At 61.3% G+C, this 14,360-nt stretch overlaps 1 protein-coding gene across 1 annotated transcript; it reads left to right on the top strand.

The window, feature by feature from the left end:
- The first annotated feature begins 5,030 nt into the window (after positions 1–5,030).
- LOC118502053 (obscurin-like) lies at positions 5,031–14,136 on the top strand. Its single transcript, XM_036032802.1, has 18 exons — positions 5,031–5,584; positions 5,945–6,117; positions 6,269–6,295; positions 6,862–7,014; positions 7,107–7,152; positions 7,281–7,358; positions 7,691–9,698; positions 10,331–10,411; positions 10,715–10,825; positions 10,988–11,155; positions 11,650–11,772; positions 11,997–12,167; positions 12,432–12,516; positions 12,698–12,937; positions 13,088–13,311; positions 13,422–13,497; positions 13,593–13,742; positions 13,856–14,136. The coding sequence occupies exons 1-18, from the start codon at positions 5,426–5,428 to the stop codon at positions 14,031–14,033; spliced, it is 4,251 nt and encodes a 1,416-aa protein (XP_035888695.1). The 5' UTR covers positions 5,031–5,425; the 3' UTR covers positions 14,034–14,136.
- Positions 14,137–14,360: the final 224 nt, after the last annotated feature.

Below are 14,360 nucleotides of genomic sequence, written 5' to 3' on the forward strand. Positions count from 1 at the left end.
GGCAACTTGGCCAAGAGGGGTCCTCTAGGCTGGGCCCTCTGTTGGCAGCTATGGGTGGGTCCTGGCCACCCTTGGGTCTGCGGGTGGGGGCAGGACAGCTTGTCGTTCCAGCCTGCTAGCACTTGGGCTGAAAGGCTGGTTGCCAGTGCACACAATATGCCTGCCCATGGTGGTGGCTCTCAGCCTGCTGTGGGTGAGCAGGCCTTCCTGGCCCTTGTGCAGCTGGGCTGCTGTCAGGACATACAGCGGGGGTATGATGTGTGTGGGGTCCTCCTTGGGATGGGAAATGACAAGGTGGGTGTCCTGATGTGGGAGAGGGTCTTGGGGCAGGGGAGGGCTCTAAGCCAGGGACCTGGTGGGAATGGAGCAGTGGGCATGACTTGGGTACACTTGTCAGGCCTCAGTGATGCTACCCAGGGCTGGCAGCCAGGCGCAGGAAAGGACTGCACCTGGGGCTGAGGGCAGGGAGGGTCCAGCGGTTCCTTTGGGAAGGGATGCCAGGGCAGGAGCCAGATGAGTGTGTAGTGACCTGGGTCCAGTCAGGCTGCACTTGGAGGGAAGGGTGGATAGGCCTTCAGGTGGAATCCCCTCCACGGCTGAGGACGGGGCTACCGTGGAAGGGTAGCAAGGGAGCACATCCCTGTGGACCCCCAGGCCCCTGACTTGGTGTCAGGCTGCAGGCTTCCCATATCCTGGTGTCCAGAGTGAGCCAAGGGGGAGGCCAGTGTGCAATGAAGGGACGCGGAGAGCAAAGACTGAGGGACAAAGGGGGCACAAGGCGGGTGTCCAGGCCCAGCTGCCCTGGGAGGTGACCTTCTCCATGGCTCTGCATTCACTCCCCTAAGCACCCTCTCCATCCACTCCCAGGCCCCTTTCTCTGTCAAGGCCCCACCACCTGCGCCTCCTGGGAGAGTAGTGGTGGGTAGGTAGAGCAGGCGGTGGGAAGGGCAGCCTGGTCAGCTCCCCTGAACATATTTGAGGATCAAGATGGGCTTCCTGGAGCCCCTCCCTAGGCCCAGGCCATGCCTCACCCTTACATGCTGACCTGCTTTTCCCACAGGTGCTGCTGTCCCATCCCCAGCTTCCCTGGAGCAAGAGGACCAGGACAGTAGGTCTCTCCAGAGGATGCTGACGGGCCCTGAGGCTCCAGGAACCTCTGCAGCAGACCACACCAGCCTAATCCCCAGGGGGCCACTTGCTCTCCAGGAAGCCAGCCCCCAGCTCCTGTGCACAAAGGCTGCACATGAACCCAGTGAGGAGCAGCAGTGGGCTGACTGCAAAGTACCCCCTGCTGTCAGGGGTATCTGTCACCCCTCCTCTGTGCTAACCCCAACCTTAGTCCTCATGGGTGCCCATCCCATTGGAAGGAACTGGAAGAACCCTGGGGGCTCAGGCATCTCTGGAGGTCCTGAGCAAGGCCCACCCCTCACTCAGGCTATCTATGAAACTAGGCAGGGGGTGGTTCGGGGAGGTTCTGCCCACCCTGAACACATCTGTCCTGCGTGTGAGAGGCCTGCCAGTTCAGACCCCTGGCAGACAGCCTGGGCACCCTAGGCTTCAGGGCAGGCCAGGAGGAAGGGGAAATTGGAGGAGGAAGTGAAGGAGGGGACACCTTTCACCTGACAGATGTGGTTGCAGGGAGGCTGCCAAGGCTGCTGCATCCCTTCTCAGGGTGGGGTCAGGGTTAGGGGCCAGCCAGTTCAGGGCTGGTGGCCCAGACTACCAGCTGGGACAGGAGGGTGCCCTGGAGTAAGTGTGCATGTGTGGCAGGAGCCCAGGTTTGGGGATGCAGACCCTGCACTCTGCTCAGCCTGTGCTCCCGCCCTCTGGGCCCTGGAGGGTGGTGCAGGGGCACGTGGTGGTGACAGCCCCAGGCCCACCCCAGCCTCTGTCTCACTTGGCCCTTGGCCTCTCCCAGCAGAGCCCAGGAAGGTGCTGCAGTCCCTTCACCCTACAAGCCAGGGTCAGGGCTTGGAGGCCCTTTCCGCGGCACTCGAACAAACTGTTCCCATGAGGTAATGTCCCTGGAATGCTAGGAGGGACATTCCATGAGGGACATCTGGGGGTGGGGCTGGAGGCTCACAGCACCCCAGGACATTCCTTGTCAGCCCCACTCTTGGGTGAGAGGTGTTGAGGGCCCTGGCTCTACATTCCTTCCCAAATCATCTGCTGCAGCCCTAGGTGAGGGTGCGGCAGGGACCCAACTTAGCTCAAGGGTCAGTGCTCACCCCCAGCAGTGGGTTGGCAGGCAGACAACTCAACTCACTGCCTGGCTCCAGGGTGGAGACCACAGCCTGGCCAGAGACAGGCGCCACGGAGCTCTGGGATGTCTGCAGCCACGTGTTCACAGAGACCACGCACCGGACATACGTGTACCAGGCCGGCGACTCGGGGGCCACAAGTAGGCTGCGTATGTGATCCTGTGCCCTCTCCTGGGTGACACTTGCGCAGGGGGGCCATCTGATGTGTGCCAACCCTGCTGTGGCCACCCCTGCTGCCCTCAGTCCCTGAACCCCCTCAGAGGGCTTCACTGGGAAGGGAGGCAGGCAGCAGTGAATTGGACAGCCTTTCTGCGGCCTGTGTTAGGATGCTCTGCATGCCCTGGCCCCAGAGAGCCGGGGTTCAAGCAGGAGAGGCGGTACTCTGATGGAAGCAAGTACTTCCTAACTGTCAGGAGCCTGGGTGGAGTCAGGAGGGGGTCACCTTCACTTGGGAGACAGGTGGACTCTGTCACCCTGGGGGTATCTGAGGGCCTTGCTATTCACCTGGGACACCAGGATGTACCCAGAGTCCCTGCCAGCTCACCGAGGCCTGGTGACATAGGCCCCAGCTCACAGACTCAGTACAGTGTGGGCTGCAGTGGATGGCCAGTCTGTGCAGCCTGGACTCCTTCCCACGAGTTCCCCCCCACCCCCAGAGCCCCCATCCATGCAGGTCACCATCGAGGATGTGCAGGCATGGAAGGGCAGCACAGCGACATTCCAGGCTGTCATCGAGGGTAACCCACAGCCCACAGTGACCTGGTATAAGGTAGGGACATGTGGGGGGTGGGGACCTTATGCCTGGAGGAGGAGTATATGAAATCCCCACTGGACACTCTGTGTCACTCACTGAAGGCGGGGTGGACCCCAGTGCCGAATCCCAAGGCTGGGCTCATGGTCACCCCACCGCCTCTGCCTCCAGGACAGCATCCAGCTGGTGGACAGCACATGGCTCAGCCAGCAGCAGGAAGGGACAACCTACTCCCTGGTACTTAGGAATGTGGCCCAGCATGATGCCGGTGTCTATACCTGCCTGGCCCAAAATGCTGGTGGCCAGGTGCTGTGCAAGGCAGAGCTACTGGTACATGGGGGTGAGTTGGGGAACCTCTCCCAGGCCCGATCCTGGCTCCATGCGGGTGTGGGGTTCTGTGGGCTCCTATAGGCCCAGGCACAGGGAACTGTCCCCTCAGACACTATGGAGTTGGGGAACAGCAGGAGGGGTGGAGATCTTTGTCCACACTGATGGCTCACTGCTCCCTGGCTACAGGTGACAGCAACCTGGACCTAGAGAAGCAAAGCTATCGGAGAAAACTGCACTCTTTCTACGAGGTCAAAGAGGAGATTGGGAGGTACCCTGCCAGCCTGCCCCAGGAACCTCGCCCCCTTGCCTGCCTACTCCTGAACCCTGGCTTCCCAGGGTTCCCAACCCACATACCCCCAGCCCCCCAGGGGATCCTGCACTCTGGAGTCCCCACCACCCAGATACCCCTGCTTCCTGGGAACCCCACTTCTCCAAGGCCACCCCTGAGTACTCTCTGCCTACTCCCCTCTTCACCCCCAGAACTTCACTGCCGCCCAGCCCCGGTTCTCTCAGAACCCTTGCTTCTCAGGAATCCCACCAGCTCAGCAACTCCATTCCTAGGGAGCTTGAGTCCTGGAAGGCCCCACCGACATCCCATGCCCCAGAGTACCCTCCCATCTCCAAGAGGTTCCACCTGGGAGCCCCACCTCTAGGAAGCCCTTGCCTCCCCACAGCCGCTGCCCATCTGGAAACCCCGCCTGCCAGGAACGTTGCTCCCCATCTCCCTCTGGGCATGATCTTAGGAGTCTAGCATGGGGTCCCCTCTTCCCAGGGGTGTGTTCGGCTTCGTGAAGAGAGTGCAGCACAAGGGCAACCAGATGTCCTGTGCTGCCAAGTTCATCCCATTACGGAGCAGGACACGTACCCAGGCTTACCGGGAGAGAGACATGCTTGCGGAGCTGAGCCACCCTCTGGTCACTGCGCTGCTGGACCAGTTTGAGACTCGCAAAACTCTCATCCTTGTAATGGAGCTGTATCCAGCCCTCAGCCCCAGGGGATGAGGAGGCTGGGATCCCCATGAGGGCAGGGGACCACAGAGTGGTGTAGGGCCTGTGGCTGTACTGTCTTCTGCCCTGTACTCCTCCCGAGGCAGCCAGCTGGGCCTCCCATGTCCCTGTTAGGATGCTGTAGGACTAACCAGCCCAGACATGGCACTGTCCTCATAGCTCGCTGCCCCTTGAGCCAGGAATTTGGTCAGGCCCCTCCCATGCTCCATGTGGCCTCTGTCCAGCAGGAGGTCATACTGTTTAAATGGCAGTCCCAGACCCCAAGCATTGGGGCTCTTACATTGCCCACCCAGGCTTCAGGAAGGGGCATACCCCTTCCCTGTCCCCTCTGGGTCTCATCTTACCACTTGCTGCCAGGCTGAGAGTCTCTGGGTGTCACAGTGCTTGCCACACCCCACCTCGTGCAGAGGGGAGAGGACACCTCCATTCCAACTCTGTGGCTGGCCACTGGCCTCAGGTCCTCTCCTGAGGGTCCGTGTCCCACACATCCTCCTCAACCTGGAAGACCCACCACCCCAGCATGGACTGCACTGTCCCCCAAGATAGCACTTGCCATGGGGTATGGAGTGGGTGGGTTCCTGACCCCCAAGCTTTCCTTGACCCAAGCCCCAGGTGCTCCTCAGAGGAACTGTTGGACCGCCTGTTTAAGAAGAGCGTGGTGACGGAAGCGGAGGTGGCTCTGTAGCCTGAGCTGTCTGCAATCAATAGACTTGCATGCGTGCCCCTGCCAGGGCTTGTATTCCCCCACCCCAACTGCCTGCCCTAGCAGACCCAGCTCAGTGAACTTTTGGAGGTCACAAGGGCCTTACGAGGTGTCACTGCTCTTCAGTCAACTCTCAGAGCCCTGCCAGCCAGGATCACAACTTACCTTTCCCACCCTGCACCCGGCCAGTGGGCCAACCCTCACCTGCTCTTGAGAAATCAAGCTTCCTGCTTTGCTCAGGCCGCTTCACATACCCAAACCCTCCCCACCATCTGGGCCCAGGGGAATCCCCATGCCCAGGCATGTGGGGCTGGGGAGGCCCTGACTATACTGCCTGTGAGTCGGTCCCAGGTCTGCAGGGAGTGAGGGGTAAATGGGAGCAGAGCAGGGAGGAAGGTGGTGGGGCAGGCAGAGACGGGCTCTCTCACTTGAGCAGTGGCCTTTGCTACTGCAGGTCAAAGTCTACATCCAGCAGCTGGTGGAAGGGCTGCACTACCTGCACAGCCATGGAGTCCTCCACCTGGACATAAAGGTACTTGCCCCACCCACCTTGTGCCCCCAGAGCCCAGGAGGGGCCAGTGGAAGCTTGCAGGCTGGAAAGGCACAGGCCTACCACTTCCAGCTTTAGAACTTGCTCATTTTGTGGGGGGAGCTCACTACTTTACCAGCAGCCCCTTCAGGTGGAATGTGTCTGTGACAGAGCAGAGGCTGTCCCCAAATGGTACCGAAACCACCTGATCCCAGGGCAGGCCCCTGTCCTTCCTCACTGGCTTCTCCATCTCCATGAGACAGCCCCTTACAGACACCCTAGCGTCACCCCCCAGACCTGGTAGCCCTGGGAGATACCTCCTCACATTGAAGCCTCACCCACTTCCTGACTGCCCCCCAACAGCCCCCCAACATCCTGATGGTGCATCCTGCTCGGGAAGACATTAAAATCTGCGACTTTGGCTTTGCCCAAAAGATCACCCAGACAGAGCCAAAGTACAGCAAGTATGGGTCCCCTGAGTTTGTGTCCCCTGAGATCATCGAGCAGAACCCTGTCAGTGAGGCTTCTGATATCTGGTGAGTGGCTGGGCCCCCAAGGACAAAGCTGCTATGCCATTGCCTCCTCCCACTCTCTGCCTCCCCTCCTCTCTTGGCTCCCACCCACCTGGTGTCCATCGCCTGTGGGCCAGGCCTGGGATGACTCACAATTGTGGTTTTGTTCCCACAGGGCTATGGGGGTCATCTCCTACCTCAGGTGAGCAGACCCCGGCACCTGCCAGCTGCCTCCTTGGAAGCCAATCCCAGACCCTCCCAGCAGGCGCACAGGAGGTCACAGGCACTGTTGGCCCTCCCCAAAGACCCAAGGCCCAAGGGGCAGCTATTTTGGGAACAAGCAGTGGGCCAACCCTGATAAGAGGTTTTTGCCCAGCAATTTTCACGCACACCCTGTCCCAGAGCAGCCCTTCTGGTTGTGAGTCACAGCCAGTGCTGAGTTGTTTCTCCAGATGGTTGGGCTGGATTGCCCAGAGACCTCTCAGAGCAGCTTCTGCTGCCCTAAGAGTGCTGCTGGTGGAGACTGAGGCCGCATCTCATCTCCAGGTGGGGCCCTGCTCCCACCTCAGGCTTAGACCTGGTGCCCACTCCAGGCTCGTGCTCAATCCCCACCCCAGACCAAGCCTAGATCTCTGGGCAAGTGTGAGACACTTGCTGGGATTCTGAGGTTGCTGAGAGGCCATCCCAGCCAGAGCTCTGCCCAGCAACTCCATGGGACCCAGAAATCCGGGACCACATCTGAGTGCCGAACACTCCCTGTACTTTCAGCCTGACCTGCTCGTCCCCATTTGCCGGCGAGAGTGACCGAGCAACCCTCCTGAATGTGCTGGAGGGGCGGGTGTCCTGGGGTAGCCCAGTGGCTGCACACCTCAGCCAGGATGCTCAGGACTTCATTAGGGCTGCCCTACAGAGAGCCCCGGAGTGAGTGTGCCTGCCCTCCCCACCCCCCACCCCCCATCCACTCAGGGGGCCAGGTGACCCCTGGCCTCACCCCCAGCTTGGTATCCCCACAGAGCCCGGCCCAGTGCAGCCCAGTGTCTTGCTCACCCCTGGTTCTTGGTGAGTAGGCTGAATCCAGCAGGCCTGGTGAACAGGGAGGGGAACTGAGGCTAAGAGGGGTGGGTCTTACCTAGCCCTCGGGTGTACCAGGCTCTCACCTGATGTGGCTTTCTCACCTGGGCCCCCAGAAGTCCCTGCCTGCAGAGGAGGCGCACTTCATCAACACCAAGCAGCTCAAGTTTCTCCTGGCCCGCAGCCGCTGGCAGGTGAGCCCAGTTGCAGAGAGGGGCAGGACACCAGAGGCATATGCACAAGGGGCCTGGGGGCAGGCGAGGGAAGCTAGGCTCAGAGAGCTGGTGATGGCCCCCCCAGGCCTGGGAGGGTAGGGAAGCGGGGGCTGAGCACCCTTCTTTCAGGGTCTGTGCCCTCTGAGCTGCCAGGATGGGGCAAGGCTGCATATGCTTCCAGCCTATGTGAGGACACACCATAGCCCTGGGGTGCCAGGGATGAGGAGGCCCCCATCTTCTGGGCTCCCCTTGGGGGCACACCAGGAGCTAAAGGGCAGCATGCGGCTGACGCCCCACCCCTGCGCCCCCAGCGCTCCCTGATGAGCTACAAGTCCATTCTGGTGATGCGCTCCATCCCGGAGCTGCTCCAGGGCCCGCCAGAAAGCCCGTCTCTTGGAGTGGCCCGGCACCTGCGAGGTGATGCCAGCACCTCTTCCAGCAGCACCTCGTCCTCCGACAACGAGCTGGCACCCTTCGCCCGGGCCAAGTCGCTGCCGCCCTCTCCTGTGACTCACTCCCCCCTTATGCACCCACGGGGTTTCCTGCGTCCATCTGCCAGTCTGCCAGAAGAGGCTGAGGCCTGTCTTCCCATGGAGGCAACACCTCTGCCTGCAGTGCCTGGGGGCTCAGAGTCCCCAGCTGCCCCAGGCTGTGTGCCCCGGCAGAGCATTATCCACAGCCTGTTCTACCAGCAGGCTGGCGAGAGCCCCGAGCTCCGGGGCCTGGCCATGGGCAGCAGACGGGTCCCTGTGCGGCAGAGGCACCTCCTCAAGGGTGGTTACTTTGCGGGCCCCCTGCCTGGCCTGCGAGAGCCGCTGCTGGAGCACCAGGCACTGGAGGAGGAGGCCACTCAGGAGGAACAAGCTGCCCTGACGGCCAAGGCACCCTCCTCTGAGACTTTCCTGAGGCTGCCTGGTGCCAGCCCCCCTGGGGCCCCCCGCCACAGCCACTCCCTGGACGTCGACTGTGCAAGTTCTGCCAATCCCTCTGCAGAGGCCTGCCATGAGGGGCAGTGTTTCACCCCTGCCCTCGGGGGCCACCAAGTGGCCCTGGGAGAAGAGAATGTGCCCAGAGAGGTCAAAGATGCCATGGAGAGGGGGTCTCCAAAAGGACGGGGACTATGTGCATCCACTGGTGGGGATCCTGGCTTTGCTGAGCAAGAGGGGTTGTCCCAGGACAGCTGTGGGGGGCAGCTAACTCCTTTCTGTCACCCCCAGTGGGGTCCTTCCCCCAGGAAGGGTTGTGATGCCCCAGCAGCTGTTGCATCCCAAGTTCCTGATGCCTTTCCTCCAGGGCACTGCCCGGAGGCTCTCTTGGCAACCCCGAGACCCCTCTTCTCTGGTGAACTCCAGGCTCCCTTCTCCCCAGCTCAAGCAAGCCTCCAGTCAGGCTCTAGGGGGGCGCTAGAAGCCACCCCTCTCCCTGGGAGGCCCAATCTTCCCAGTTCTCCAGGGCTAGCCTCCCCATCTGGCACAGAGCCTAGCCTTTCCCTGGACACCGAGGCCCTGGCCCAGGAGACAGAGGATCTATGTGAGTCTGAGCCCAGCCCCCCTCGGCCTCAGGAGCAGGCGACCTCACGCAAGTTCTCCCTTGGGCATCGTGGAGGCTACGCGGGGATGGCCGGCTACGGCACCTTTGCCTTCGGTGGGGATGCGGGAGGCATGCTGGGACAAGGGCCCCTGTGGACCAGGATGACCTGGGGTACCTCTCAGTCCTTGGAGGAACAGGATGAAACAGGGGATCAGAGCCCACACCCCCAGGCCAGTGTGGTGTCCCTGCCAGAGGGCCACGCAGTTCCCACAAGGACCTCCCCAGAGCTGACCTTGTGCGAAGACTTCAGCTGGGGATCCCAGGTGTCTCTGGTGCAAATCCAGGACCTGTCAGGGGACACGGAGGCAGCTGACACTGTGTCTCTGGACATATCAGAGGTGGAGCCAGCCTATCTCAACCTGTCAGACCTATATGATATCAAGTACCTCCCCTTTGAGTTCATGATTTTCAGGAGGATCCCCAAGCCAGACCTGCCATCCTCCCCAGCATCTGAGGCCAGGGAAGAGCTGGCTGAGCTCCCAGAAGCCCCGTGGTCCTGGCAGGGCCTCCCCACCAGCCTGGAGATCAGAGAGGAGCTGGAGGACACAGGGATACCTCTCAGGGAGCCAGGCAGCAGCAGGAAGCGCAGATGGTCACCCCACTCCAGGGGCCTCCTGTGCTCCCCCTGGAGGCAGGCGCTGCTGGAGGAGCCAGTGGAATTGGGGCTGCATCAGAGGATGAGGGCCTCCGTGGCCCATATCTCCCGCCTCCTGAAGGGCAGGCCTCAAGGTGACTCCCCTACCCTCACCACAGAGGCTGCTGGGCTCAGCCAGGTGGGCTCCTCTGTACCTTGGGGCATTGTCCCATGCCCAAGAGTCATAGCTCAGGTGCCCACCTGACATAGGAAGCCTCCTCCTGTCCTGTCCTGTCTCTGTGCTGCCCACACCTCAGGCACGCAGGGGCTTCTGTTCCCAAGGTCACCTTCTTGGCTTCCTCCCCTCCCATGTGCATCTGAGACCTGTGTTGGGATCTGAGCTGCTACAGGGGTTACAACCCTGTGGAGAAGATCAAACCAGGGCCAGTCTTCTTGACTGTACCCCTCACCGACCTTGCCTGACCCCAGACTTTGGCCACACTTCCTGGGCACCTGCACCCCTTACCTGCCTAAAGTGGCCCCACCCAGGATAGGCCTATGCTGACAGTCTAGGGAATGGGTGGCCTCACAGTAGATTTAATTTGTCCCCCCACCAAAAAAAAAAAATCCCCTGGGTCCAGGCTTTTTAGCCACATGGGAATCTGGCAGTGGGTAGAGAGTAGCCCCAGAGTCCTCCTCCCATGTTCCCAATGGTAGTGCTAGGGGGCCAGCTGCCAAAAGGAGCCAGACCCTTGATATGACCTCTCTCCATCCCTTCTCCCTGCAGGTCCAGAGAAGGAGGGGCCCCCCAGGAAAAAGGCAGGCCTAGCTTCCTTCCGGCTGTCGGGCCTGAGGAGCAGAGACCAAGGTGCCTGGGGCTGCCCCCCCCGCCCCCCCCCCCCCCCCCCCCCCCCCCCCCCCCGGCCCCGTCTCTGCTTCCCAGGGGGCCTGGCTGTGGGGAAGTGCCTTGACTAACAAGGGGCAAGCTGAAACCCACAGTAGCTTAAACCCTGATTGGGGGGTGGGGCTCGACTCCCTGGCTATCAGAACTGAGCAGTCCTGAAGGCCTTTCTGAAGGAGGTGCTAGATGAGGTGCTAGGTTGAAGATGAGCTTGATGAGCATGGGCTTCTCTCTAGTATCCCCACCTTATACTCCACCTCTCTTTCCTAGCGCCATCTTTCCTAAGGGAGCTTGTGGACGAGACAGTGGTCCTGGGCCAGTCTGTGACTCTTGCCTGCCAGGTGTTGGCCCAGCCATCTGCACAGGCCACCTGGAATAAAGGTAAGGAGCTATCCTGATGTGGGGGATGGGGGGAGGGGGGGAGGACTGTGGGCACTGCTCCTTGAGGTCATGGCTCTCAACATACAGAGGGAAACTGAGGCCTAGAGAGGGTGGGGCCTGGGTGTTTTGAGTTGCCCCCAGGCCTACTCTGTCCTGCTGCAGACGGGGCCCTCCTGGAGAGCAGCAGCCGCCTCCTCATCTCCTCCACGCTCAAGAATTTCCACCTTCTGACCATCCTGGCAGTGACTGCTGAGGACCTGGGTGTGTACACATGCAGCATGCGCAACTCGCTGGGCACAGCAGCCACCACAGCTGTCCTCCGGAAGGCAGGTGGGTGGGCCTCACCAGGCCTTCTCAGTGGGAACAGAGAGAGAGGCCACTCCAGGCTATCATCGCCTCCCCAGGGTTTCTAATGGGGCAGACAGGCTTAGCTCTTAGACCCCCAGCCTGATCCCTAGGGGGCACCAGGCCTCCAGTGGCCAACCCTAGGTGGCCTGCTCTGCCACTCAGCCAAGCTGAGACATCTCTGACTAAAACCTGGGGTGGGCAAGGGGCTGTGATGAGGGCCACTTCACGGGGCTCCTGAGCATGCACCAGATGAGGGAAGCCTGTGGTCAGACAGGTAGACACCTGCTGGGCTCTCTCTCCAGGACAGTTATTGGGTCCCTCTACCAGGCAGCACTGGAATGGGACCCTGGAATCTATGGGACCAGGGCAGGGTGGGCTCAGGGCCTGGCAGAGGGTGCAGGGGTTGGATGAGGGCTCAGAGCTGCATAAGCTGCCCCTGGGAGCTGACCTCAGACCTCTGACCATGGGCCCTGCAGAGTGCCCCCCATCCTCCCCACGCCCAGACATTGGGGAGGTGTACACAGATGGGGTGCTGCTGGTCTGGAAGCCTATGGAATCCTGTGGCCCTGTGACCTACATTGTGCAGTGCAGCCTGGAAGGTAGGGCTGTGCACGTGTCCTCACCCCCTGGGGGCTCTGTAGCTAGTTGGGGGAGCACCTGGCCACCCTGTGCTTCTGGAGACCCGTCGGGGAAGAGTCTGGTCCCCTCTGTGCCTGTGAATGCCCATCAGGGAAGCCTTGGACCCTGTGCACTACTGGGCAGCTTCACTGGACTCTGGAGTGGTGAGGCCTGGGACTCCCCCTCACCTGCTCCATGTGGCCAGGTGGCAGCTGGAGCACACTGGCCTCGGACATCTTTGATTGCTGCTACCTGGCCAGGAAGCTTTCGAGGGGCGGTGTGTACACCTTCCGGACTGCGTGTGTCAACAAGGCTGGCATGGGCCCCTACAGTAGCCCCTCGGACCAGGTCCTCCTGGGAGGGCCCGGCCACCTGGGTGAGCCTCTGCAGGACCTGGTGGGAGGTGGGTGGGGGTCCCTTTGGAACTGTCACCAAGACACATACACTAATGGGGAAGGTTTGTTCTGGTTACTGTGCTGCCCAAATGGTCCCCATCCCCAAATGGTCCAAGGAATGAGAAGCTAAGTGTGGGTTTAAGGAGGGGTCCCTTGTCAAGGTGACAAGGAAGAGATGACAGGAGACAAGGTTGGGGTACTGGGACCATGAGGAACACTCCAGTCACCGGCTTCCCTTCCCACAGCCTCTGAGCAAGACAGCAGCCCTGCATCGCCGGCCCATCCGCTCCCCAGCACGCAGACCTTCGCCTTCCAGACGCAGATCCGAAGGTGCTGAGGCCTCTCTGCCTCCTCTGCCCCCAACTGCTCACCAGGGCCTGAGCACCTCCTTCCCCACCGAGTCTCCTCCCTGCTGCTCTGAGAGTGGGAAGGGACTGCCAGAGGTTGCAAGGGGGTCTGCAGGCCAGGACAGGAGGGATTCCCAGAAGCCTGGCCTGTGCTTCCTCACCAGGGGCCGCTTCAGCATTGTGCGGCAGTGCCGGGAAAAGGCCAGCGGACGCCCACTGGCCGCCAAGATCATTCCCTACCACCCAGAGGAAAAGACGGCCGTGCTTCTCGAGTACGAGGCCCTCAAGGGCCTGCGTCACCCACACCTGGCCCAGCTGCAGGCTGCTTACCTCAGCCCCCGGCACCTGGTCCTCATCTTGGAGCTGTGCTCTGGGCCAGAGCTACTCCCCTGCCTGGCCCAGCGGTGAGGAGCCACCTGGCCTGGGGGTAGGGCTTGGGGAGGGGGGTGGCACCTGAGGCCCAAGTCCTGCCTGCTTCCACGGATTGGGTCCTGTGCAGGAGGGGGCTCAGCCAAAACCACTCAGAGCCGAGCACTCTCCCCATGTGCTCCCAGGGCCTCCTACTCAGAGTCCGAGGTGAAGGACTACCTGTGGCAGATGCTGAGTGCCACCCAGTACCTGCATGCACAGCACATCCTGCATCTGGACCTCAGGTCTGAGAACATGATCATCACGGAGTACAACCTGCTCAAGGTGGTCGACTTGGGCAATGCTCAGAGCCTCGCCCAGGAGAGGGTCCTGCCCTCGGCGAGGTTCAAAGACTATGTGGAGACCATGGGTACGTGGGGTTGAGGGGTGGCTGGGAGTCAGCCCCTCCTCCAGTTCTGCTTCCTGCTCCCTGCACTGCAGACACTCAGCTCCTCACCTTGTGCTCCCCCATCTCTGCAGCTCCGGAGCTCCTGGAGGGCCAGGGTGCCAGCCCACAGACAGACATCTGGGCCATTGGTGTGACTGCATTCATCATGTGAGTCCTCCAGGCACGCAGGGGTGGGTGTGGAGTCCATGAGAGTGACCTCAGATCCCCATGTGACCTGAGTCGCCTATGCCTCACCCACACAGGCTGAGTGCCCAGTACCCGGTGAGCAGCGAGGGCATGCGAGACATGCAGAAAGGCCTGCGCAAGGGGCTCATCTTGCTGAGTCGCTGCTACGCCGGGCTGTCTGGGGGCGCCTTGGCCTTCCTGCAGAGTACACTATGTGCACACCCCTGGTAAGGTGGTCCTGTCTCCCACCTCCCAACCACCCATCCAGCTCACCCCACTGTGCCCTGCACCAGCCAGAGCAGGCTGACCTGCCTCCCTGTCACCACCCTCCATGTTGCAGGAGCCGGCCGAGCGCTTCCAGCTGCCTGAAGTGCCCATGGCTGACTGAGGAGGGCCCAGCCTGCTCTCAGCCCTCTGCCGTGACCTTCCCCACTGTGCATCTGCGTGCCTTTGTGCGTGAGCGTGAGAAGAGACGGGCACTGCTGTACAAGAAGCACAACCTGGCTCAGGTGTACTAAGCACTTGGCCCTGAGGGATCACAAAGCTGGTGCCCGCATACATGCAGGGCACACTGGGCCTGGCCTCCACAAGCTGTTTCCACCAATAAAAACCAGTACCACAGGAGGCATATTCTGTTTCACTGTTTTGTTTCAAGGAGGAGGGTGCAGGTCCTGTGCTTTCCTGAGGTTTGGGGGACCATCCAGTTAGCAGAGCTGCCCTTCCTTGTTCTTGGTCCTTCAGGGCAGTCTCACCATGAGTGACCAGCTCACAAACAAAAGCCCCTTTCATCCCATGCAAACTGGCACAATTGGTCCCTCAGCCTCACCCCACCTGCCAGTCTCTGA

This window comes from Phyllostomus discolor, chromosome 8 (genome assembly GCF_004126475.2).
Source record: "Phyllostomus discolor isolate MPI-MPIP mPhyDis1 chromosome 8, mPhyDis1.pri.v3, whole genome shotgun sequence".
NCBI lineage: Eukaryota > Metazoa > Chordata > Mammalia > Chiroptera > Phyllostomidae > Phyllostomus > Phyllostomus discolor.

What these genes read in the sequence shown, in the direction of transcription:
- LOC118502053 (XM_036032802.1), top strand. Translation starts at nt 5,426, where the DNA reads ATGGGAGCAGAGCAGGGAGGAAGGTGGTGGGGCAGGCAGAGACGGGCT. An exon ending in TGGCCCGCAGCCGCTGGCAG is followed by an intron (nt 7,359 to 7,690) that starts GTGAGCCCAGTT and finishes CTGCGCCCCCAG; the next exon opens with CGCTCCCTGATGAGCTACAA. An exon ending in GGTGTGACTGCATTCATCAT is followed by an intron (nt 13,498 to 13,592) that starts GTGAGTCCTCCA and finishes TCACCCACACAG; the next exon opens with GCTGAGTGCCCAGTACCCGG.